Source organism: Armigeres subalbatus, chromosome 1 (assembly GCF_024139115.2).
Source record: "Armigeres subalbatus isolate Guangzhou_Male chromosome 1, GZ_Asu_2, whole genome shotgun sequence".
In the NCBI taxonomy this organism is placed as follows: domain Eukaryota; kingdom Metazoa; phylum Arthropoda; class Insecta; order Diptera; family Culicidae; genus Armigeres; species Armigeres subalbatus.
Genome location: NC_085139.1, coordinates 232,635,810 through 232,661,928, shown reverse-complemented (window position 1 = coordinate 232,661,928; position 26,119 = coordinate 232,635,810). Strand labels below are relative to the sequence as shown.

Here is a 26,119-nt window from a genome sequence, read left to right as displayed (position 1 = left end):
TCTGATACGAACTGGTTTCTAAATCTATTTTTTTTATCCTAAAAAACAAATTCTAACTAAAGCAGGCACAAGAGAGTTTTCCGATGATCCTTATGAAATCGCCAAAAAATTAAATGGAACAAGATCTTTTGAGGATTATAAAAATATTTCTTTAATGCAATCTCTGTTGTGAGTGCGAAGGTTGCCTAAGTTTTGTCCTAATACTTTCAATGGAATGCATTGTTGATTTTTCTGTCATTGTAACAATGATTCTTAAGTTTTATAATTTTATATCTTTCTGTGCCAGAATTATATAGCGAGAGCAAGAAGCTCCATAGGAATTTGATCAACTGTTTTGCGGCATACCTTGCGATTAACTCGAAGATTTTCGAAAGAATGGTCGTTCGAAATTTCATTGACCGGATTTGTGTACATGTGCTCATTTTGATGTAGTTGCTTCAGTCTTTTTTGAAGCGGATGGTAGTTTAATAGAACAGAAATATTTATATCTTAATACAATTATGTTTTTATGTTTCTGCGACCAGGATACTAGTCAAACAAACGCAGAACAAATTTATTATTTTAAGCTAGCAACTGAATTAGAAGCGGCATTGATTTTAGCTAAAAAATCGAGAAAATCTTCCCGGAGGTCCAACTTAAATATTTCGATGCTTTGCTGAACAAATGGTCGTAGATGCGATAACGCAACAAAAAATATGTTTATAGAATTCATAATCAAAATTAAGAAATATGTAGGAAATATGTAAATGAAATAGAAACTGACTAAGTTGGAATTACTTTTCAAAATTTTCTGGGGGGAGGGGGCACAAGTAGGTCTGGAGGGGGCCAGCCCCCCCCCACCCCCCTTATTTACGCCAATGAACATGTGATAGATTTAGTTCGGAAAAGGTATTGGAGGTAACCGCCCTTCGGTGGGGTTTGATCCCACGACCCCAGTTCGCATGACAGGTGCTTTCCCTACTAAGCTACGAAGGACCTCCGTCGTCCACCGCAATTTAGCGGGTACTGATGAAACCAAATTCCCAGCACCAGGTACCAGCCGATCTCTCGCAATACATTTTCAGAACTAACTCTCTCAAATGTATTTTTGTACACATGTCAACCAAGTAGGATGAGTATTTAGTATTGTCCGGCTCCTACACACTTGCTTCATCAGCAACGGCGCTCAATGAAGTAGGGTTGTGCTGATCTCGAGTGGCGATCTCTCTTCGCTTGTGTGGTCGTGTTGGGATCTGACGACCAAACTGGCACAACCTCACACAACCCTACTTCATTGAGCGCCGTTGCTGATGAAGCAAATGTGTAGAGCCGGACAGTACTAAATACTCATCCGACTTGGCTTTGACATGTGTACAAAAATACATTTGAGAGAGTTAGTTCTGAAAATGTATTGCGAGAGATCAGCTGGTACCTGGTGCTGGGAATTTGGTTTCATCAGTACCCGCTAAGCTGCAGGTGGACGACGGAGTCCTTCGTAGCTTAGTAAGGAAAGCACTACGTTTGCGAACTGGGGTCGTTAGATCAAACCCCACCGAAGGGGCGGTTACCCTCCAATACCTTTTCCGAACTAAATCTATCACATGTTCATTGGCGTAAATAAGGGGGGGGGCGGGGGTGGGCTGGCCCCCTCCAGACCTACTTGTGCCCCCCCCCCCCAGAAAATTTTGAAAAGTAATTCCAACTTAGTCAGTTTTTATTTCATTTACATATTTCCTACATATTTCTTAATTTTGATTATGAATTCTATAAATATATTTTTTGTTGCGTTATCGCATCTACGACCATTTCTCGCTTAACTTTTCAAAAGGACCTAAGTAACATTTTTTTCATGAATTAATTTGAGTACTGCAATCGAAAGCTTTCATGTTTTTATGTTGATTACGCTATTCAAATTAATTCATGAAAAAAATGTTACTTAGGTCCTTTTGAAAAGTTAAGCGAGATTTGTTCAGCAAAGCATCGAAATATTTAAGTTGGACCTCCGGGAACATTTTCTCGATTTTTTAGCTAAAATCAATGCCGCTTCTAATTCAGTTGCTAGCTTAAAATAATAAATTTGTTCTGCGTTTGTTTGACTAGTATCCTGGTCGCAGAAACATAAAAACATAATTGTATTAAGATATAAATATTTCTGTTCTATTAAACTACCATCCGCTTCAAAAAAGACTGAAGCAACTACATCAAAATGAGCACATGTACACACTTAACTCATTTCACCGTATTCGGTAAATTTTACCGAAATCTCTACCGTTCAACTGTTCGGTTATTTATTTTACAGATTTTTTGTAATTTTTTCCATTGCTCAACTGTCAAAATCACCGAAAATCAGTTAAATTAAATACTGAACAGTTCTGCTGTTGAGATTTCGGTAAAATTTTACCGAATTCGGCGATTTATTTTAAGTGTGTACACAAATCCGATCAATGAAATTTCGAACGACCATTCTTTCGAAAATCTTCGAGTTAATCGCAAGGTATGCGGCAAAACAGTTGATCAAATTCCTATGGAGCTTTTTGCTCTCGCTATATAATTCTGGCACAGAAAGATATAAAATTATAAAACTTAAGAACAATGACAGAAAAATCAACAATGCATTCCATTGAAAGTATTAGGACCAAACTTAGGCAACCTTCGCACTCACAACAGAGATTGCATTGAAGAAATATTTTTATAATCCTCAAAAGATCTTGTTCCATTTAATTTTTTGGCGATTTCATAAGGATCATCGGAAAACTCTCTTGTGCCTGCTTTAGTTAGAATTTGTTTTTTAGGATAAAAAAAATAGATTTAGAAACCAGTTCGTATCAGAAAACATTGCGAGTATTGCGAGAGATCGGCTGGTACCTGGTGCTGGGAATTTGGTTTCATCAGTACCCGCTAAGCTGCGGTGGACGACGGAGGTCCTTCGTAGCTTAGTAGGGAAAGCACCTGTCATGCGAACTGGGGTCGGGGGATCAAACCCCACCGAAGGGGCGGTTACCCTCCAATACCTTTGCCGAACTAAATCTATCACATGTTCACGCACAGAAATGTATTGTAGAAACAACAATATTCTGGGTCAAATTCAACAATAAATATTGTTAACTCAGGGCTAATAATATTTACTGTTTGAATCAATCTATAATATTGTTGTTTCTACAATCAAATTATTTTATGGTTCGTGTGGTGTTATTGTTGGAACAACAATAATACTGTTGAAATGATTGTGATTGTGTTGTTGATTCAATATAAGAATACGATCGATTCAACAATATAATATTGTTGAATCAATAATGATATATCCGCACTTAAATATTGCTTTTTTCTTTTTCATAACTTAATAATAAACAGGAAGGATTGAAGCTTAAGTTTTCAACTCCTTCATTCAGGGAGCGAAGAATATTATGGTACATAATTTATTTGATATTAAATCTGCTGGGTACTGATGTGAATGCTGTTTGAAGTCGAAAGATGTGGCTCACTGGAGAATATGCTAAAATAAGGTTTTATTTCAAGTTTTTTTTCAATTGTTTTCAATTTAATTAAATATTTAATTTACCTGATAAATTTGTCATCTATACTCAACCGGCTATGTATAATCTTTCGGGCTACATAGTCGGAATCAGCTCTTCCAACTTGAAGGGTCATGACTTAATGTTTTGGTAGCCATTTATCCTGGAAATGTAGAAATTGTACATTTATCGTACACGATTTCAATTATTCTAATCAGAAGAACTTACCGGCAATTCGAGGAATGCGTTTACTCCATATTCAGTTTGCATTTAAACAACAAAAATTCCTCCGCACGGAAAGGAAGCTCAAATCTTCAGACAAATAATTTTAAAGAGTAAATATAGAAAACTACACGTTGATTCTCTTTTAAGCGAATACGGTTAAAAAGAAATATTGTTGAAATAAAATAATTATTGTTGTTTCAACCAGAAAATATTGTTAAACCAACAATAAAAACTTTTTGATTCAATAATTGGTTAATTATTGAAATCAACAATATATTTTTTTGGATTAATCGTATGAAATTGTGCTGCGTGTTGTACATATGCATAATCAAGTTTCAGACATAGTAATAAATTTCATTGTTGAACGTTAAATCCGTCATAATTAAGAAATTCGATATCGTATTGTTTTACCACCGACAAACCGACGTGCCTTCCCATATACAGTTCTTCAAATTTATTGGCAATTACTCTCCTTTCATTACCTAGCTCCATCTGTGCGATGGTTTACACAACAGCTCTCACAAATGTGCGGGCAAATTTGGTCATACACTCTTTAATTTATTTCATCAGCTTCCATGTAATAATCAATATTCGATATTATAAATATCAAGAGTTTTATGATAGGATTTGTTAGCCAAATGAAAAACATTCGATTTTCAAAAATGTGTGTAATGATCGTAAAGACTTAAATGTCGATTTAAGCATCGAAAAAGATTTTCTATTTCTTGGTTATTTTTATCCTCATCGCTGTGTAGATTGTTTGAAACGTGCATGTAATGTTTACGTCGACCAGCTGGTGGATTGCGCGCATTTTGCTTTTTCTTTTTCTCAACTTTTCTATCAAAAGAACGTTAATGACAGAACGAGTTACTACACTCGGAGTAAAACGATTATAATTTTTTTTGCCAATTTTGGAATCAGAGAGGCCCGTCGGTTTGTCGGTGGTTTTACTATAAAAATACAATTAAATCTTATGTAACTCGAACGGTTTTCTTTGGATATTTCAACAATAAAATTACGATACACTCTATTGTTTGATAAAAAAAGTGTATGAAAAAATCTCAGATTTTGTATAGTTACGATACTTAACAACCCGTACGTTCTTATGCGAAAACTTCATTTACAATTAATTGAATGGTTCATAACAATACATTCTAATGTATTTCTATTATTTCATCTACAGTTTAATCTAAGGTCAATTTATTGTTTTTGATAGTAATGTTACAATAAATTGTATTGTTTTTCTATAATATTTTTCATTCGGGAATCACTCGCAACGAGCGTTTTGCTCGCAGAAAGTGACAACTGTCAAAAATTTGCTTGTCTGACTACACTGAAAGTGATTGCATGCAAACAAATGATAACTCGTAAGCAAACGCTCGCTTGCAATGTGTGACTGCTAAGCGTTAAAAAATTTTAACTCGCAGAAATTAAATTGCGCTTGTTAGTGCAGCACTAGCAAATTTTTCGCTCGCAAAAGTGAAAACGTTTTCAGGTGGCAGTGTTGCACTGCAAAAATAGGAATGAAATTAGATTTTGTGGTTTTTGTTTATATTTGCATGAGAGTAAATCTGTCATTTGCTTAAAGTGAAAAACTGCTACGTGTGACTGCAATTGCGAGTGCTCTCAGAAATCATTCGCTCGCACGAGTGATTTGCTTGCAACGTCTGACGGAGCCTTAAGCACGCTCAAAGCGGGCGATTCATTTCATAAGATGTTCTGAAACGTCAAACGCTGAGTAAGAGAGATTTATGAAATTGAGTGACTGTTACTCAAACTAAAATAAATAAGTAACTAACTGAAATTTTAGTTCACCGTGAAAATTTTAGAAAAATGGCGAAGTTCAACAGTCAGTAAATATTATGCATCTCGAGATAAAATAGAATATTGCGGCTTCCTGTTGGTTGCTTCTCAGGTAATCGCAACGATCACTAAACACAACAGAGTCAATGAAAATCTCACAAACCGTATGCACTTGCTATAATAAACACTCTCCATGTACTTAGTGACTCCGGTTGCCTCTCACTAATACGATACAACAGTACTGTCATTTCGCGAAAAACACGTGGTTTTGCTTTGAGTGAGAAAATTCTGCCTATCGTAATTTTTGAACGATCCCTTTTAACACGGCGGCTTGATCTTGATCTTGACGTTTACCTTCGCAGTCGAGCCGGCGAATGTAAGACCGCCGCAGCATTCTAAAAAAAAGTAAGCGCGACAATAATAGTAAAAGGGTTAGCATTTGTTTATTTTGTTTCATGTAAGTTAAAATCTATCAAAACGCTATTTTTTGCCTCCTCTTTTTGCCTTTGCGACGCGACGCGACTCACGTAAAAGAATAACAATCATTATCAACAGGCTGTCAAATTGCACTGTCGCGTCGCGTCGCATCACACGTCGCGTTTACTCTGGCTTGCCCCTGAGTGATTTGAAACGGGTGTTTGAGCCAGTTTTTCCGATTTTGAGTTAAAATGACCCTAATTTGAGTTCAGCTGGACCAGCGTGAGAAAAGATATTTTAGTTACTAGATAAAGATTGTCGCTGTCCGGAACATCTTTTGCTGGCGAGGATAGGGGAGCTAAATGTCAAAGAAGGAAAATACATACGATTTGACTGTCAAATCGTATGTATTTTCCTTCTTTGACATTTAGCTCCCCTTGTGGGATATATGACCTATTATTAATGTGTGAATTAGTACATAACATTTATTATTGTGGCTTACCCCGTTATGGGATATATGAAGGATTCGTATATGATCACGTACAATAAAGAAAAAAATAATGGAAGATTTAAATAAATGAAATTGAAATTTTAGGAATATAAACTCATTCTGCATGTAATTATTAATAGTGTAAGAGAAACAGCGATGTTATTTATCTATCCAAGTTTCTATAAGCTTATCTAGTGCAATTGAAGAGGTGATAGCATTCAATAATATTGACCCATGGCACAAACCTCCCCACCAAATTATAGCAAAGGTGAATTTAAGTTTATAGCTAATTTAGCAAATATAGCATATTTGAATTTAATTTTAAATTCCTATCGTAGTAGGCAGGAAAATAGTATAAATGCCACGTGAGAAAAACCGAGTCATTCAGTGTTCTATGTTCAAACCGAACAGTTCAGTTTACACTTTTGCTATCTAAATTTGAAAGAACAGCTCAAATTGTAATTCAAATTCATTAATTATAAAGTAATGGCATCAAAGCGATACGACACCCCTATCCTCGCCAGCAAAAGATGTTCCGGACAGCGACAATCTTTATCTAGTAAATAAAATATCTTTTATACTAAGCTGGGAGATGCGGACTCGATCGAATCCAATTTTCAAGATATTTTGCTTGAAACTCGCAAATTTCCTCTCGGTGTTCAATGTGCACGTTACGATTTTCTCACATTGAATTATCATTGTATTTATCTTTATAGAATTAATTATAAAGATTTCGTCAATTTACTGCATCGCATGAATTAATTGTCGAATATTTAATTAATTCATACCCTCCACTTATTTTGAATCCGTCTATATATTTAAAATGACGCCAAAAAATTGAAATTTGTTCAAAATGAGCTATATTTAGTATGAGTTGATTTATACGTGTACTCTCTCGGCTGCGCTCAAAATGCACAAAACCTCTCTCGATGCGATATATACTTTTTGACAGCTTACCTTGGAGATTTTTTGGCACTCGTTTTGACTCTATCCGCAGCTCCCAGATACTAAGGACACACCTGTGGTACTTGTACCATGGTACAAGAGGACAAGAAAATTATTCCAAGACTATCTTTAATAAAGACAATAATTGGTATGGTACTCATTTCAAGATTCTTGTACCATGGTACTTATACCACCAGTGTTAGCGTGAGGCACTTTTCAAATGTTTCGCGAAAATTGTACTAATTGATCATGGTGCACTCACACATTGATATCATTTTGTATAAAAATTTAGTACTCGCATAACTGTCACGTCCGTCAGTCACCAGCTGTCTTCTGTCGCTTCTGTCACTTTGCATCGCCGGTCTTGTCTGCAGGCCTTGTTGTCCTCGGTTCGGTCCGCGAAACGCACGTTTTTCTGGAGCCCGCTCTTCTTCCGATCTAAATCCCTGCAGACCAGCAAGAAATAGAGCACGAATCGCATTTTCGGTGCTCTAACAGCTGAACTGATAAGCGTATCAGTTCAATTGCCAGATCTTCACTTGTTCAGCAGAGCTCGTGCCGTGCGGTTCAATAAATCCCAGATCCCTACAGGAAGCAGTCAAACTAAATCGCAGCAAAGATGTCCAAACCTGACTACAAAGTTGGTAAGTTCGCCGTTTTGGTGGATTTATTTTTAGAATTTTACATGACCCGATCTTCCAAACAGCCGACATCAGCCTGGCCGAGTTTGGCCGCAAGGAGATCGTGCTGGCCGAGAACGAGATGCCCGGTTTGATGGCCTGCCGGAAGAAGTACGGACCGCAGAAGGTGCTGAAGGGTGCCCGCATTGCCGGGTGTCTGCACATGACCATCCAGACGGCGGTCCTCATCGAGACGCTGGTCGAGCTGGGAGCTGAGGTAAGTGCAGCGATTTATTGCGCCATTCGAGGAAACGAAATTCGAACTTAAACAGCCGCCTAATGATGACGGGGGGAAATATAGAATTTTGGATGCGCGCTAAAAGTGAGAGATAAGCACTAGCGAGATAAACTCTGACCTCGCGTTTGTTGGCCGGGGGTACTGAATGGTCGATTTGAATTTGAATTAGCCTTTTGTGGAAAATCTGCGGCTGACGCAGACGAGTGGCAGGGAGGTCATCGCTCGAGATCAGACGATTTCCAATGCTATAATTGTCGAATTGGCGTACATTTGGTAACGGATAATGTCTTTTGAGGAATTTCGTATCATATCAGCCTTGTTGGTTTACACATGTGTTGTTGACGAAACGAAGTGATTACATTGTGGAGATAGTAGAATATTAAGGGCTTTGGAACGAGCTTTGAAATTTGTTTAATGGTTTTTCTTTTGACATTGTGCCCCGCTTGAGATTTATGATCAACGAGTATTTTGAACATAGTACTTCTGGCTTCATTGAATAGAGTTTATAAATAGATCAATTTCAAATCATAAAACAGAAATTACGAACCAATTCCATTATCATTATTATTATAGGAAATATGTTTTGTGAAAGTGAATCAGCATTAGTATTTATACATCTGTTGTAGTCAGTACTGCAATTTCTCATTTTCAATGAGAGATGTCACGCGATGTTTACATATCTGCCCCTTTCAATATCTACAGAAACACGAAGCATGAATTTTATGCTACAAAAATCTCAAAAAATATTTGTTCCGTGACAGGGCATGAAAGTGTGAAATATCTGCTTTATTTTTGTGTTTATTACCACTTTCAACTCGGTGAATTGAAGGAGTATGATTAATTTATCGACTAGTCACTATTCTTCGCATAAATCTATTAGAAATTTTATTTTAAAATAAAGCACAACGTCCTTTCATGACTGCCTTTCATGCGAAATTGATCAAAGAACCCATGAATCTTTCATTTGGTCGCCTGAAATAGAAAAAGGCGCTTTGCTCTCTGTTGTCTGAAGATCACGCCCTTTTCCAGTACTGGTTGTAGTTATTCTTATTAATAGCAGTCAACAAATAAAATAATTATTAAATAATTAAATAGATCTTTTGGTAAAAATCTACTTTAATTGACAATTGCGACCTATAATAATTCCAATAATTTGATCTATCTGTGTGCTGTTTATGATTTTAATCGCCTTTGTCCTCTTTTTACACCGCAAAATGCGAAGAACATTATTACAACCACATTTAAAAAAGAAATGTATCTTTGTCAGGCTCAGAGCTTCTTGTGCTGTGTCCTGCCCAGTGTTGGTAAAATCACTCATAAATCTCAATCAACGAGCGCTCCCGTGCGAACGAAATCGTTCGCGATTTTAAAGGAATGCATCACGCTTGAATTCTTCATGCTAAAACGCATCATTTCACTCATTTGCCAAAAAATCAGTTTGGTTTAAAATCGCATTTGAAATCACTTTGGGGCAATTTATTGCTTATGCATAAAAGAGTGTCTAATATTTTATGCGACAAACGTCAATTCACTGTTTTTAACGAAGGAGAACAAAAGAAAACCTACGATGATTCAAATGGATGATTCAACTCATCCATGAGTTTTTAGGTGCTGATTTGGGTGCGTTTCAACTCACACTTGATTTGAATCATCCATGAGTTTTGAGATTTTGAGTTTTTACCAACACTGGTCCTGCCACATAAGTACCACGCTAGAAAGTCATAGGTGATGGTAAGTCGTATAATGGCTTTATACAGCAGATGGTTGTTATTGAATACAATAATGCTTTATGAGCTTACCGCGTTTCAGTAGCAAACTTTGCACGAGTGCGCCGAATTTAATTTTGCGGTCCATAGATAGACTCAAATATTTTACATTTTCAGACCTCTCCTCTCTACTTTGTGATTACGAGCAAGAACTTCGATAGGTGTCTAGAACTCCTCCAGTTTCTGAAGAAAATTGCTTGGGTTCTGTTATTTTTCCAGTGTTTTCTGAACAGCTTGCAAGTGACTACTTCTGAATCCGCGTCTGTGGCTACAAAACTGGCCATGACCTCATAGGTGACGTAAAAACCATTCAAAATTTCACTGGATTTGACATACTAAGCGTTTACTAAAGCCTGTCCACGTTAAATTTCGGACTTTCACCTACTCAGTGACTGAGTAAAATTGTATTGCACTCTCTTTTCTTTCACTCAATTTCCGCCAGAAGGGGGCTACTCAAAACTATAAAAAAAATGTGATGTGGTAGTTGTGGTGATAGTTTAATACCAAAAAGGTCAAGCTCTTCCTCATAACTCTTTTTGCTTTCAACGGATCAATGTGAAATTTTGAGACAAGGTCCAGTTTTTATTCTAGTTACGATTCCACTTAGAGTGCTGTCCAGAATTCGTATGGTTCCGGAATTATTCCAGATTCCGCTGAGGTAGCTGCGGTACGGCATTTGGAGTATTTCGATGAAAACTTATTTTTTATATGGACTCTTCTCAAGGATTTCCTAAAAAAAAAGCTATACTAAATACGATTCTATTAGGGATTTTTCAGATTTTTTTAAGTACTTCTTTAAGTACTTCTGAGCGTCTCCAGGATGTTCCGAAATGCCCCCGGGGAAGCCGTAAGAGGGGACATTTTAGTTTGTAGTCCAAAACGTGCCAAAAAAAATTCGGAATTTCTTCAAAGAATTCTTATAATTCTTTCAGGTATTCCTCATTGTAGACTTGTATATGCATTCCATTGCGAATTCTTCCAGGAATGCATTAGAGCAATATTTCAGACATTCCTTAATATTTTTTTCCCAAAATTCATCTGGAAATTCCCTCAAGAGTTCCTATGAAATTTTTTCCAAGAATTTCTCTGGAAGTTTCTCCAAGATTCCTTTGAAAGTTCCTCTGGAACTCCCTCAAGAGATTTCTCCGGAAATCCCTACAGAAATTCCACCGAAGTCTATCCAGAAATTCTTCCGGTAGTCCTTTCAAGAATTCCTTCCGAAGTGGAATTTCTCCGAAAGTTCTTCCAGGAATTCCTCCGGAAGTTCCTCCAGGAATTCCTCCGGAAGTTCCTCCAGGAATTTCTCCGAAAGTTCCTCCAGGAATTCCTCCGGATGTTCCTCCCGAAAATTTTCCGGAAATTTCTCCGGCAGTTCATCCCGAAATTCCTCCGGAAACTCCTTCAGGAATTCCTCCGGAAGTTCCTCCCGAAATTCCTCCGGAAATTCCTTCAGGAATTCCTTCGGATGTTCCTCCAAGAATTTCCCCGGATGTTCTTTCGGAAGCTCTTCCAGGAATTGCTCCGAAAGTTCCTCCAGGAATTTCTCCGGAGGTATTTCTGGAGGGACTTCCTGAGAAATTTCGGGAGGGACTTCCGAAGGAATTTCTGGAGGGACTTCTGGAGGATTTTCTGGAGGAACTTCCGGAGGAATTTCATGAGGAACTTCCGGAGGATGTCCTGGAGGAACTTTCGGAGAAATTTCTAGAGGAACCACCGGAGAAATTTCTAGAGGAACCACCGGAGGAACAGTCGGTGGAATTTCTGGAAGAACTTCTAGAGGAAATTCTAGAGCTTTCGGAGGAATTCCTGATAATACTTCTGGTGGAATTCCTGAAAGAATTTGAGTAGGATTTCGTGAATGAATTTCCAAATGGTTTACTGAAGGAACCTCCGAAGAATTTTTGAAGGATTTTTGGGAGGAATTCCTGAAGAAATTTTCAAAGGAATTCCTGAAGAAATGCTCCAAGGATTTTCTGAAGGAACTTCCGAAGGAATTTTTGAAGGAACTTCAGAACTTTACTAACAAACTCCCGAGCTCACAGCGTTACTTCAGGAAAAGAGGAACTTCTCAATGGATTCCTGAAAGAACTTCCGGAGCCATTGCTGAAGAAATTTCCGAAGGAATACCTGAAGAAACGGAAAGAAACTGCGAATAAATGCCTGCAAAAACTTGAAGAGAAGTTCCAAAAAGAAACTTTGAGCAAAAGCCTGAATGAACTAGTGAATCAAAACAAACACGATGCCACGCACACCACCATATCCAATGTCAGATGGAACTGGTTCGGGTTGGCACTGGCCCAGGTTTAAAAACGAATTCGTCAATAGTTTCCATTGCACTATTTTCGATGGATGCATTAAAGCAGCACTACTGTAGCTGTTTCATTGCAACTGGGTATGACGTTTGTGACGGTTGCATGCTGAGACGAGTTTCAATGTTCCTGAAAGGGGATTTTGTTTATGCTGGGCAAAATTATTCCCACTACCATCTCTCTCTTATGGGCCAGCTGGTAAGGGCGATGACAACTACAGCGTCGGGTGGCAAGAACCGCGAGTTCGAATCCCACTTGACGAAAGTAAAAAAATATGTTTCATTTCAAATATGAAAATACAATAACATTGTAACATGAAAAAAAAACTATGTTAAAAAAGAATTAGAAAAAAATGCCATTAAAAAAACTTTTTTTCTTGTTTTTAAAATTAAGCATTTATTCAGCATTTCGCATGCTGAATAAATGCTACTCAGCAAAATTTCTACTTTATCGATAAAGTTGGATTGAGCATTTAAGCAGCCATATATTGGGCCAAAACCTATGCATTCAAATAGCATTAAAGGGACTATAGGGCTTATTGGCATTTAAGGTTTTGCAGTAAAGGCGCATATAATGCCACTTAAATGCTTTAAATAATGCTTACTGGTTACCTGGGGCCAGCGATGCCATATTGCTTTAACATCAATTCCGTAGATTAACTCAAAAATTTTTGCCAGCCCTATTTCGGCGCTCATCCACAATACAAGATAACAATAAGACCACAAAACTTCAACATTTATAGTTACTGGTCTTGTTATATCCTAATTTTCATGAAAATCCAAAAACGAAAACGATTACTAGGCGCCATATACAGATTTCCACACTCGTCATAAAGGCAATTGGCAGATGCTATACATATTTTTGACAGTAACTGTTTCCAACGCTGAGATTATCATTTTCTCATTTTATTACTCCAACAACTCCAATTATAAAGCTGATTACTTGTCTCTTCAGTGCTAATAGGCTTGAGCATTCTTGAATATCGACCCTACATGGGTACAATCCCGAGAAAAGTTTTAAAGACGGAAATGCTCCGATGACAATCCGTAACTACGAAATAAGCAAAGATAGCGTTGGGCCGAGCCCAACACAATTCGCAAAGGTGTATAAGAGTAAGACTGTACAGATAGAAAAAACTAGGTCCTTTCTACTGATTACACCAGTTGGAGTGAATCCAGTTGGGCTATATAACTTGTAGTTTAGTTTTCTCAAATTTATGCAGATCTCTCTTCAGTTTAGGCAGATGATGTTTTCATCACTTAGGAGATCATCTTGACCATTGTAAATTAGTACTGGCGGTGCCAGAGTTGTGATAATGTTTATTCACCAGCAATTTTGACGTAATTAGTTCATTCATAATTTGGCCGGTATAGAAGTTAAACAAAACCCTATTTTGACGCTGAAATTAAGACAGCAACCAAGAAAATCTCCTAAAATATCGACATTATAATTCATATTTGGTGCAAAAATTCCTTGAAAAAAATCTTGAATATATTCATTCTGGTGTTATTTCATAAATGTATCAAGAAATGCTTCGGAAAGTCTTCCAGGAAATATTTAAAATGATTCTATATGCAATACTCCCAGGAATTGATTCGGTAAGCCATACACATATTTCTATCTTCGACTTTTTGTAAGGAATTCCTTCGGAATTTAGATATTTCATTAAAAATTATTCCAGGAATTCATTTTAAAATTCCAACAGGATTTCTTTTAAAATATTCTCCGCAAATGAATTCAGAAATTGTTATTGGAAGCTCACTAACTTCCGGAAAATTTCTTCTGAAATTTCTATAGGAAAACCAAATTCTGCAAGGAATTCTTCTGGAAATTCGTTCAGAAGTTCTAAGTATTTTTAACGAAAATCTTCCAAAAAGTCCTTTTGTAACTTTTTCAGAAATTCCTACATGAATTCCTTAAGAAATAATTTCATTAATTCCCAGAGCAATCGCTACAGCGAAATTTATCTTTTTTTCTTAATTTATCCAGCTGAATTCTCTCCAAATAGAAATGATTTTTTTTAGAAATGGATGAAAAAATGTTAAGACGAAATTCTAGGATTTTTGTAAAGCAATTCTCGAAATTCTTAACCTTCCGGGACTCGCATGGTCCTGTCCAGCTTTCCACGCTCGCCATAATGGCGGATCCCATAAAAAGTTTGACGTTAACTGCTTCCAAACACTGAACTTAAATTTTCATCTCAGTAAGCATGAATGTTTCTGTAACCAATAACATTCAATGTGTTTATTTATTTGCCATCAATAAGAAAACTCATACAGGAATACCAAAGTTTTGATAACTATTCTGGTTTATGTATTACTAATTCTCACTTCATTCCAGATATTTGGATACCATTACAACTCATTGTTTCGTCTACAAGACATCTCCTTATATGTACTATGAACTACTCATATTTTTGGAACGGATTTGGTGACATGCATTTGAAAATCGAAGCGGAAGTTAAATTCAATTCTAATGGACATACGCTTTTATGGAGATTGGAAGAATGTTGTATATTTCTGAAGAAATTTCATTAAATTAAAATATGTGATTTGTTAGTAATTCATCGACCATTCCAATTACGCCATTTAACAACTTGATGTGTGCTTTGGCATAAATTTTCAATTTTCTACTCCGTTGTATCACGTTATAAAGCTCGTTATCTGAATAGGCTATTAGGTTAGTAATGTTTAATCTTACTATTCTGGTCGATTGGTTTTGGGTCCCTTTATTGGGTACATGCGAAGCAATATGCTGAAAGATGAAATGAGTTTTCTTGTGCTTGATCCATGAAATTGAGACCGTGTGACGTCACTCACTTCCCCTCAAATTTTGTTTATGTTTTTCGCATTACTAATACTATCAAGCCTCCACTTCCTCCACACCTTCTTTTTACCATATTGGCTCCGGAGGTGTTTCAGTTAAGAGCAAATGAAGCAATACACGGATTGAGGAACGTACGTGCACTTATGGATGACTTCATGATCTTCGGGTGCGGAGAAACCAGGGGGGTAATATGCGGTGCATCGCGCCTCCTCTGCATGTAGTATGAAGCAAATGTAAATAAACAATCCCACATTTTTTTCGTTAGTCAGCAGTAGTGTAGGTTAACCAATATCCTAAAGGATTCCAGTTCGAAAAATGTTACACTTGCCAAGCGGGGTGGCCCAGGGTGGCCCGCCTTTCCCAAGCGGCGAGGCCCGGATAATACATCTTAGGTAGGCTTGATTTGTTCGTGGATGACAGGCTTACTCCCCCCCTGGGAGAAACCATTGCTTTAGAAAAAAGATATTTTAGTTACTAGATAAAGATTGTCGCTGTCGTCGCTGTCCGGAACATCTTTTGCTGGCGAGGATAGGGGAGCTAAATGTCAAAGAAGGAAAATCCATACGATTTGACAGGTATGTACCACACATGTTTCGGACAGCAGAACAAAGGGAACAGTAGCGACAATCTTTATCTAGTAACTAAAATATCTTTTCTTTAGAAGCTTTAGATGACCACAACAGAAATCTTCAAGTCAAGCGTTTCTGGAAAGAATGAAGGAGAAAAATATCAAGCTCAATCCAAATAAAATCAAACTGTGCCAAGATAGCGTAAAGTACTTCGGACATATTCTCACGGCGAACGGAGTCAAGCCAGACCCAGAGAAAGTAAGCGGCATTATAAACATGCCGAAACCAAGTGACGTTCCTGCCATCCAACGATTTCTCGGAATGACTAACTATTTGGCACACTACCTACCAAGTTTGTCAACATTGGCAGAACCTCTACGACGGTTGACAAAATACGACCAACCTTGGGAATGGTCACGTGAACAGGAGGAAGCATTCGACCAATTGAAGCGAGCTGTAACGACGGCACCGGCTTTGAGATACTTCGATGCATCAAAACATACCACTATCCAGTGTGACAGCAGCAGCGTTGGACTAGGAGCTGTACTCCTGCAGGTTGGCCAACCAGTTGTCTACGCGTCGAAATCTCTTAGTGCAACTGAGCGTCGTTATGCACAGATAGAAAAAGAAACATTAGCTATTCTGTTCGCTTGTCGAAAATTTGAAATGTATATCATTGGACAACCGGTAACAGTGCAAACAGATCATCAGCCCTTAATCAAGATTTTCCAGAAGCCTCTAACCGAAGCTCCGCTACGAATCCAGCGTATGTTACTAGGGCTACAACGCTATCAGATCACACTAACGTATAGACCAGGTAAAGAAGTTGTAATAGCTGATATGTTGTCACGTGCTGCTCAAATAGACAACGATACTACCAGCCGCGAAATTTACGACATATTTTTCACTGATATTCAGTCTACAATCCGCTTCGTCATAGACGGATGACCCAGCAAATACGACGAGATGCCTCAAGCACTTCAAGTATATTGGAAATATAAGCACGAACTTAGTACTCACAACGGTCTGGTGCTGCGAAACGATCGAATCTTGATCCCTCGCTGCTTGCGGAAAGAGATTCTGGAAAAGCTTCATCAGTTACATTCCGTGATTGAAGCGACTATCAAACTTGCAAGAGATACGGTATTTTGGCCAGGGATTACCGATCAAATACGTCAACGTGTACAACAATGTGATGTTTGTGCCAAATTTGTATCAACAAGTGCAACCCATGCAGAGCCATCAGATTCCATCGTATCCATATCAGAAAGTTTCATTGGACATCTGCGAATGTGAACTGAGTAACCGAAAATCCATTTACCTCGATAGTATCGATCATTATTCGGATTATTTTGACGTGGATGAACTAACAACGCAAACAGCAGCTGCAGTAGTTAAAATTTGTAAACGCAACTTTGCTAGATTTGGTAAACCACAGGAGATAAGCAGTGACGGTGGTCCCCAGTTCATGAGTGAGTCGGTTCAGTCGGTTTTGGGGCATCGAATACAGTGTATCAGTTCCCTACCACCAGCAAGCGAATGGCAAAGTCGTGCCCGCGGTCAAAAGGACTAAAGCGCTCTTAAGAAAGGCTCATGAATCCAATCAAGATTTCTGGGAGCTTATGTTACAGTGGCGGAATACACCGAACAAAATAGGAAGTTCTCCGGTTCAACGAATGTTTAGTCGCCGTACACGCTTTGGAATTCCGATGTATGAGAAGAAATATCTACCTAAGATAGAAGAGAAAGTGAAGGAGAAAATTACCCTCAACCATCGGAAGGCAAAGACTTACTACGATCGTAAAGCTCATGTTCTACCTGACCTGGAAATCGGCCAACCAGTTTTTATCAAAGTAGGGCCAACGGACACTTACTTACTTACGGATCCTGTACACCTCCGGTGGTGCAAAGGGCCGATTTGAAAGATCTCCATCCTGAGCGTTGCCCGGCTATCGCTTTAACCTGTTGCCAGGTTAGATTTCGGTCGACTTCTTTTATTTCTTTATTGAGGCTTCGCCGCCATGAGCCTCTGGGTCTGCCTCTGCTGCGATGTCCCGCTGGGTTCCAGTCTAATGCTTGTTTACAGATTTCGTTTCCGCCCCTACGTAGAGTGTGGCCGACCCAGCCCCACTTCCGATCCCGAATTTCTGTTGCTATCGGCCTCTGGTGACAACGACGATGGAGCTCATTGTTTGAGATCCAGTTGTGAGGCCACCAGGCCCGAATTATATACCGCAGGCATCTGTTAATGAACACCTGCAGCCGTTGAGTGTTCTCCACTGATACACACCATGTTTCGCTAGCGTATAACAGCACAGATTTCACGTTAGAGTTGAAAATTCGTATTTTGGTGCGTTCACTTATCTGCCTGTTTTTCCAGATATTTCTTAAACTCGCAAAGGCAGCCCTTGCTTTCTTGATCCGTGCGCCTATGTCGATCTTGGTACCGCCGTCCGACGCCATTTGGCTACCAAGATATTGGAAGCTTTCAACATTCTCCACTGGTTGCCCGGCTACTGTGAAACTGGAAGGAGTCGCCGTGTTTACATCCAACGATTTGGTTTTGTTGACGTTGATGACTAAACCTGCCGAAGAGGAGCGCTCGGCAAGGTCGTTGAGCTTACTCTGCATATCAGAGCGCCGTTGCGCGAGGAGTGCAACGTCATCAGCCAATTCGAAGTCGTTTAGATGCTCCATGGTTATAGGCTGCCATAACAGCCCGCGGTTTGGTTCACGGTCAATCGCACCTACCAGAATCTCATCGATTACGATGAGGAACAGTAACAGTGATAGGATACATCCTTGCCTCACACCAGCTACGACCCGGATAGGGTCGGACAGGACCCCATTGTGCAGCACTCTACACGAAAAGGCCTCGTACTGTGCTTCGATGAGGCCGATGATTTTCTCAGGAACTCCCTTGCGTCTCAGGGCGCCCCACATATTCTCGTGATTGAGACGGTCGAAAGCTTTTTCGTAGTCAATGAATACCAAGTAAAGGGACTCTTGGAATTCGTTGACCTGCTCCAGAATGATGCGGAGCGTGACAATATGGTCCACACAGGATCTTCCGGCACGGAATCCGGCTTGCTGCCGCCGGAGAGTCGCATCGATCTTCTCCTGAATCCGGGCTAGGATAATTTTGCACAGAACTTTGAGAACGGTACACAGCAACATAATGCCTCGCCAGTTATCGCATACAGTCAGGTCACCCTTTTGGGCACCTTTACTAAGATACCTTGCATCCAGTCGACCGGGAAAGTTGCGGTGTCCCAGATATTATGAAATAAACGATGCAGTAGTTGAGCGGATGTCATGGGGTCAGCTTTGAGCATCTCGGCTGATATGCGGTCGACCCCTGGGGCTTTATTCGATTTCATGCTTTGGATGGCTGTTTGAATCTCTAGCAGTGATGGAGCTTCGGTATTGACGCGTGTTATACGTCGGATCCTAGGCAGACCATGCCGAGGTGGTGATGGCCTGGCTGGCACTTGAAAAAGTTGTTTGAAGTGCTCGAACCAGCGTTTCAGCTGGTCAGTTGGGTCGGTCAATAACTGATCATTCGCGTCTTTCACAGGCATCGTTGCATTCATCTTCGCCCCGCTTAAGCGTCGTGAGATATCGTAGAGGAGGCGAATGTCCCCGGTTGCGGCGGCTCTCTCTCCTTCGTCGGCCAGAGAGTCTGCCCACGCTCGCTTGTCCCGTCGACATGAGCGTTTTACTTCCTTCTCAAGAGCCGCGTATCGTTGGCGGGCTAGAACTTTGGCTCCTCTGGTTATTGATCGCTCTATCGCGGCTTTGGCTTCTCTTCGCTCCTCTATCTTCCTCCAGGTCTCATCGGTGATCCATTGTTTTCTCTGGGTGCGTAGCTCGCCCAGATTGTTCTCGCTGGTGGCGATGAAGGCATTCTTGATGGCGGTCCATTGGTCTTCCACGCTGCCACCTTCCGGAATATCTGCAGCACGCGTCTCCAGTTCTTCAACGAAGGACCGTTTCACCGTGGCATCTTCCAGTCGGCGTGTGTTGAATCGTCGTCCAACTCTGTCCTCCTGCCGACGAATCCGCGCAATGCGCAGGCGTATTTCGCCGATGAGGAGGTGATGATCAGACGCGATATCGGCACTACGTTTATTCCGTACATCAAGAAGGCTCCGTTTCCATTTTCGGCTGATGCAGATGTGGTCGATTTGATTTTCTGTAAAGCCGTCACGGAGACCCACGTGACCTTGTGAACCGGTCGATGGGGGAAGAGCGATCCCCGATCACCATGTCGTTATTACCACAAAATTCTGCGAACAGCTCTCCGTTTTCGCTCATTTCTCCGAGACCATGGCGTCCCATAATGCCCTCATGGTTCGAGTTATCGGATCCGATCTTCGCATTGAAGTCGCCCAAACAGATCTTGATATCACCCTTCGGAATTCTATCTACGACGGCATTGAGTTGACTGTAAAGTTCTCTTTGTCTTGCAGATCGGCAGCATCGGTTGGCGCATAACATTGGATTATAGTAAGGTTTCGGACCCGTGTTCTAAATCTGGCAACGATTATCCTTTCACTTATAGGTTCCCACTTCATAAGCGCAGAGTGTGCCTGAGCGCTTAGTAGGAAGCCAACTCCGCGTTGCCGGGGAGCGTGTTCACCTCGTAAACCAGAGTATAGCAGAACTTGTCCCGACGGCGTTCTGTGTTCTCCAAAGTTTGGCCAACGGACTTCACTCAGTCCCAGGATCTCAAGCTTCATGCGGCGTGCCTCATTGGCAAGTTGTGCCAATTTACCCTGCTGGGCTAGGGTTAAAACGTTCCATGTTCCTATTCGTGTCCGTTGTTTCGCGCTAAGAGTCGTCGCCGTAAAATCAGTCCGTATTCTTTCATTATCGGATTCTCGAACAAATTGATGTTTCGGGAACAGTAGGTTGTTGGCCCAAGGTTCCCTATCCACCGGGATGGGGCTGCCATCTTAGGTATAGCTTCCGGGGAATAGCATTTCATACTCAGCCGCTGGATGCCAGAACAGACGCTGTTGGAGCCGCACCTCCTTGGTGGACAGACGCTCGATCAGTCGGGTCAAATTTGTTTAAAGTCCTACCCAACACCAGGACTAGGCTAGTGCGCTTTGAGCGGCACACGGTCGCTTTGATAGGGCCTGCTTGGGGACACATGCAGCTTTTTATAGAAGTTCAACAGAGCCCACTGTCGAACCCCACCACATCCTAGGCAGACCCCACAGGACGCACCCTCTCACTCTAGCTGATGTCAGAAGAACAACAGTGCCCAGGCTGCACTACCAGCTAAGTACGCAACCCTTAGCTGGCGGTCAATTGTCATCGGAAGACCCGTGGAAGCGCGAGTATTGGAAAGCCAACGGACAAGGAGTGGAAAAAAGGAATCGTAACCAGCCCAATAACTGACCGATCATCAACTGTCGCAATTGGAGATATGGAATACCGTCGAGACAACACTATGATTAAAGCTAGACAATCGAACGATCAGTCTTCAACGAAAATATTGCTGGATAACGAAAAACCTAATGCAGTATCGAAAGATAGCCAACACCCTCCGGATACACTTCCGGTCATCGACGAAGTACCGGGCGTTGAGCACATACCAAGCGTACTGTCCAGCTTCCTAATCAATTCAAAGATTTTGAAATGTATTAATCTGAACCAAGCAGTTCAAATTCCATTGAAAAGGAGATGTTATATTATTGTTACCTGTTTCTGCCTACATTCGTAGGTCATTGTTGTTAAACCTTTCTATTTTATATTTTAATACCTTGTACCCTTCACGATAATATGTTTTTCGGAATAAAAGAGTTCAGTTGTCAACTGTACACTAGCTGAGTAGTTCATCATTTAACATGTCCATTGGATTCTACATATTATTGCGGTACGTGAAATATTGAATTGCGGTACGTGAAATTTTACATGGTAAACCATTTCTTCCTTTTTATGTATTGTTCTTTAATGAAGGAAATTGACTGCAGTGTTGGCAGAGTTACTGTTACATTTACTATCCGCGTTTCTCTTATCAAGGCCTCTTTACTATAGGGTATGTTTTCGTTCGGTCATCACACAGACAGAAGATAGGAAATATAATGATGTTGGGTGCACTCCACGGATCCCGCACTGATAAATTTTCTGCTGCACTTAGATGCAAAAGTTATTTTTTCACCAGCAGCAGCAGCACGTGCGATAGGACACTGTAACACTCACAATAACTGCTGATTTGTTTCGAATAACTCAAGGTTAAAATATATGGCATGCTAATTTTTGATCTTATTGCAATACGTACTTCAACATAAGTGCGTTCGATTTCAGATTTTTTACTAGTGCCTTTCAAATCCATTATCACATAGAGGCCCGTTCTGGTTGAATCCGATGCCGAACACATAAATCAGAATGCTGTGTAATACCAAAACATTCAAGTATCCGTTACTGAAAGCAATCTTTCGTTTCCTTGCAGGTCCAATGGAGCAGCTGCAACATCTTCAGCACCCAGGATCACGCTGCCGCAGCTATCGCCAAGACCGGCGTGCCGGTTTACGCCTGGAAGGGAGAAACCGACGAGGAGTACATGTGGTGCATCCGGCAAACCTTGGTGTTCAAGGACGGTCAACCGTTGAACATGATTCTGGACGATGGTGGCGATCTGACCAACTTGGTCCACACCGAGTACCCGCAGTACCTGGAGGGCATCAAGGGAGTCAGCGAGGAGACCACCACCGGAGTGCACAACCTGTACAAGATGCTGAAGGAAGGCAAGCTGGGCGTGCCGGCCATCAACGTGAACGACTCCGTCACCAAGAGCAAATTCGACAACCTCTACGGATGCCGGGAGTCACTGTTGGACGGTATCAAGCGGGCTACGGATGTGATGATTGCCGGAAAGGTTTGCGTTGTCGCCGGATACGGTGATGTGGGCAAGGGTTGCGCTCAGGCGTTACGCGGATTCGGAGGACGAGTGCTGGTCACGGAAATCGATCCGATCAATGCCCTGCAGGCTGCCATGGAAGGCTACGAAGTGACCACCATGGAGGAAGCCAGCAAGGAAGCACAGATCTTCGTTACCACCACCGGATGTACCGATATCATCATGGGCGAGCATTTTATGAACATGAAGGACGACTCGATCGTGTGCAACATTGGACATTTCGACTGCGAAGTGAACGTGGCCTGGCTGGAACAGAATGCGAAGGAGAAGGTCAACATCAAGCCCCAGGTTGATCGCTATCTGCTGCCCAGTGGCAACCACGTTATCCTGCTGGCAGAGGGTCGTCTAGTCAACCTGGGTTGTGCCACCGGCCATTCCAGTTTTGTTATGTCCAATTCGTTCACTAACCAGGTGCTGGCTCAAATCGAACTGTGGACCAAACCGACGGAATACAAGATCGGAGTGTTTGTACTACCGAAGAAATTGGACGAGGAAGTGGCTGCTTTGCATTTAGATAAATTGGGCGTCAAGCTGACTCGATTGAGCGCACGACAGGCCGAATATCTTAACACGCCAGTGGATGGCCCGTACAAGCCGGATCACTACCGCTACTAAGTCATCTCTGTCTAGAATAAGTTACGCCATTGATTATCGGGAATAAAAGTATATTTCCTTTTGTACGCATGAGGGGCTCTACTGTCTACCTGTGATGACTTCCTGTTTCTGTTTCAGAAGGTGCGCTTTTTGTTCCTGCTCCGTTACTGCTTCGCCGTGTGGTTGTGTTTGTTTCTGGAGTCGTCTCGGTGTCAGGTAGAACATTTCCACGGCCCAGCTGATAGCCATCGTGTATGTGGCCAAATTGAGACAGTGCAGCGTGATGGTGTAGTTGGTACGATCACGGATAAAGCCTAATGGGATGAAATAAGAAAATGGAGTTGTAAAAAAATATTCCAAGTGGGCTCGTCCGGGATTTGAACCCGGGACCTCTCGCACCCTAAGCGAAAATCATACCCCTAGACCAACGAGCCCCGTTGAAAAGTGATCATGGATTGGATATGAAGTAGTTTACAAACACTTTTGAAGATCTTCTGTTAGAACATTTGACTTTCATAAATATAATAGCCCTGTTTGTCTGTCCGGTGACTAGCCAACCAGACGCAGCACGCGGGGAAATTCTCACAAAAAATAAAATATTTGACACTTCAATTCTTTTTTACTATCAGATGCAGAAAACAAAACCAGTGACAACCTTAGATAACCAGACACAGCATTTGATAAAAAAAATCACAGACAACAGACGTTGAAAATTTTGATTTTTTGACAAAAAAAAAACTGCAAATAAAAAAACACTTGCCACGGGCGCTACTGCGTCCACAAATAAACTAGTTGTGGATATTATTATAGGCTTACATCTTGGCTTAGATTAGTTGAGCTTGAGATTGAGATTGACTGCACGTTCGATTTAAAATTGACGTGCGAAACAAAACACGATCTTTCACGGACTAATTTAAATGATGATGTCGACTAACGCAGTACTGCTTGTAATCGCATAACTGTCCCATATGAATAATAAATTCAGCAAAGGTGGGACAACTTCTTGGATAACATTCAGTGCTGTAGCGTGCGGTCGTTCGGGTTGGTCCCCGCCAAGGGGCCGTACCCTAATTACGTAAGCATTTTTTCTGGGTTTTTCAAACCCCCCTCCCCCCATGTACGATTTTCCCATAAAAATTATTTTTTGCCTTTCTCGTACACTAAGTGTACGTAAAGGCTATACTGCCGCTAACCGCAAGTCGAGCACATCTGTATATGGGGCTCCATATACAGATGTGCTCGACTTGCGGTTAGCGGCAGTATAATATTGCTTCAAAAACAAAATTTTAATAGGAGGCCCAGAGGGCCGATTTTTATATACCGATCGACTCAGCTAGACGAATTGAGGTGATGTCTGTATGTGTGTGTGTGTGTGTGTGTGTGTGTGTGTGTGTGTGTGTGTGTGTGTGTGTGTGTGTGTGTGTGTGTGTGTGTGTGTGTATGTGTGTATGTGTACAAATTTTGTAGACACAACTTAGGATTATCCGATTTACTCGCAACAAGTTGCATTCGATGGGGAATGCGGCCCCATTGTTTGCTATTGAAAATTGGCTCGATCGGACATTGCATTTCGGAATTATTGAAAAATCATTGTTTTTTCCCAAGGGTCCCCCCTTGGAAAAAAAAAATCATAACCGAAATTTTTTTTCAGAAAATGGTGGCAATACATTTTAACTGATGCAAAAACATGCAAAATTGATCGAAAAAATGTGATCTATTCTCCTAAAGAGCTTTTTTGACCTTTCTAATGTGATTCTTTCAATATATTTTATAATGCACGAGAAAGGCATCATCACTGCTAGGTGGATTAATCTGTTTTATTTATATGAAACGTAAGAAAATGGCAGACCCCCTCCCCCCATAAGTGCTTACGTAATTAGTGTACGACCCCCAAGGGCACCAGCCTTTAGGGGGTGCCGAAATCAAGAATTATTAATAACAGAATAATAAATATTATTTAATAACAAACGGACTAAAAATTTTAAAGGTTTATGGTAGAAATATTTTCAGTAATCTAAAGTAAACAAAGCAGTTTTTCATTATATTCTTAGTTCTTACAGTTTCTTCGGTTTCTCAGGGACTCTCAATTACAAGACACCTATAAGATTTTTATTTTATTTTTAGACTTTTTAAACAAATATTTGAGTTTGGATGAAGTAAAAACCTTAAGATATTATGTTTGAAAAGTCATTTGGAAGTCATAAGTATCAAACAAACCCATATATACCCAACTAACAATTTTGGTGCTAAAAGCTTCAACTTCTAGCCTTTGGCTGTATAATATTTGAATAAAAGCAGCAAATGCTGAATAAAAGAAAAGTCTCCGCAAATAATCCCTTAAACTTCAACTCGACTATTACACACATATCTATCAGCTAGTCAGTTTGTGCCGTATATATTTCATCTTTTATCGTTTATGCAGCTTTCATATAGTCATAAAACAGCTCTGTCTGAATTAGCAACAAAGCTTATCGGTTAAGAGCTCATGTATGTAATGGAGTTGCTTGTTAGCAACTTCCCATATTACGGTGAGTAGCATTCACAATGAAAACGTGTTCGCTGTTGTTATAGCACTAACAATATAGCGTAATGGCGCTATAAATGAACTAACGAAGCATTTAGGCAACTTCTGTTTGAAGAAGATTACACAACGTTTAAGTAAACCTTATACTGCTTCTTTTAATAGCTTATCAGTATGGAACGTCAAAACCGCAATGTTTACATTTGAGTTTTGTTGCCGGAGCTGTGTATGAGCTATTGATTTCTGTAATGCAGCTACAAAGGTATTCACCTGCTCTTATAGCAACTGACAGAGCGCTGTCATTAATGCTAGCA

The 26,119-nt window shown here is 40.4% G+C and overlaps 2 protein-coding genes and 1 non-coding gene across 4 annotated transcripts in view; 1 reads left to right on the top strand and 2 right to left on the bottom strand.

Moving 5' to 3' along the window:
- The first annotated feature begins 7,717 nt into the window (after positions 1-7,717).
- On the top strand, positions 7,718-23,370 carry LOC134205867 (adenosylhomocysteinase). The gene is made up of 3 exons (XM_062681529.1): positions 7,718-8,015; positions 8,078-8,268; positions 22,223-23,370. Exons 1-3 carry the CDS (start codon positions 7,991-7,993, stop codon positions 23,303-23,305), a joined length of 1,299 nt encoding a protein of 432 aa, XP_062537513.1. The 5' UTR covers positions 7,718-7,990; the 3' UTR covers positions 23,306-23,370.
- Positions 23,371-23,383: 13 nt separating this feature from the next.
- Positions 23,384-26,119, bottom strand: part of LOC134205865 (uncharacterized) — a 64,327-nt gene continuing 61,591 nt past the window's right edge. For both annotated transcript variants that reach the window (XM_062681523.1, XM_062681524.1), the window contains exon 6: positions 23,384-23,598. In XM_062681523.1, the coding sequence (XP_062537507.1) occupies positions 23,384-23,598 (215 nt within the window). The remainder of the gene's footprint in view (positions 23,599-26,119) is intronic.
- On the bottom strand, positions 23,647-23,718 carry Trnap-agg (transfer RNA proline (anticodon AGG)). Its single transcript has one exon. It is a non-coding gene; the product is annotated as a tRNA-Pro (tRNA).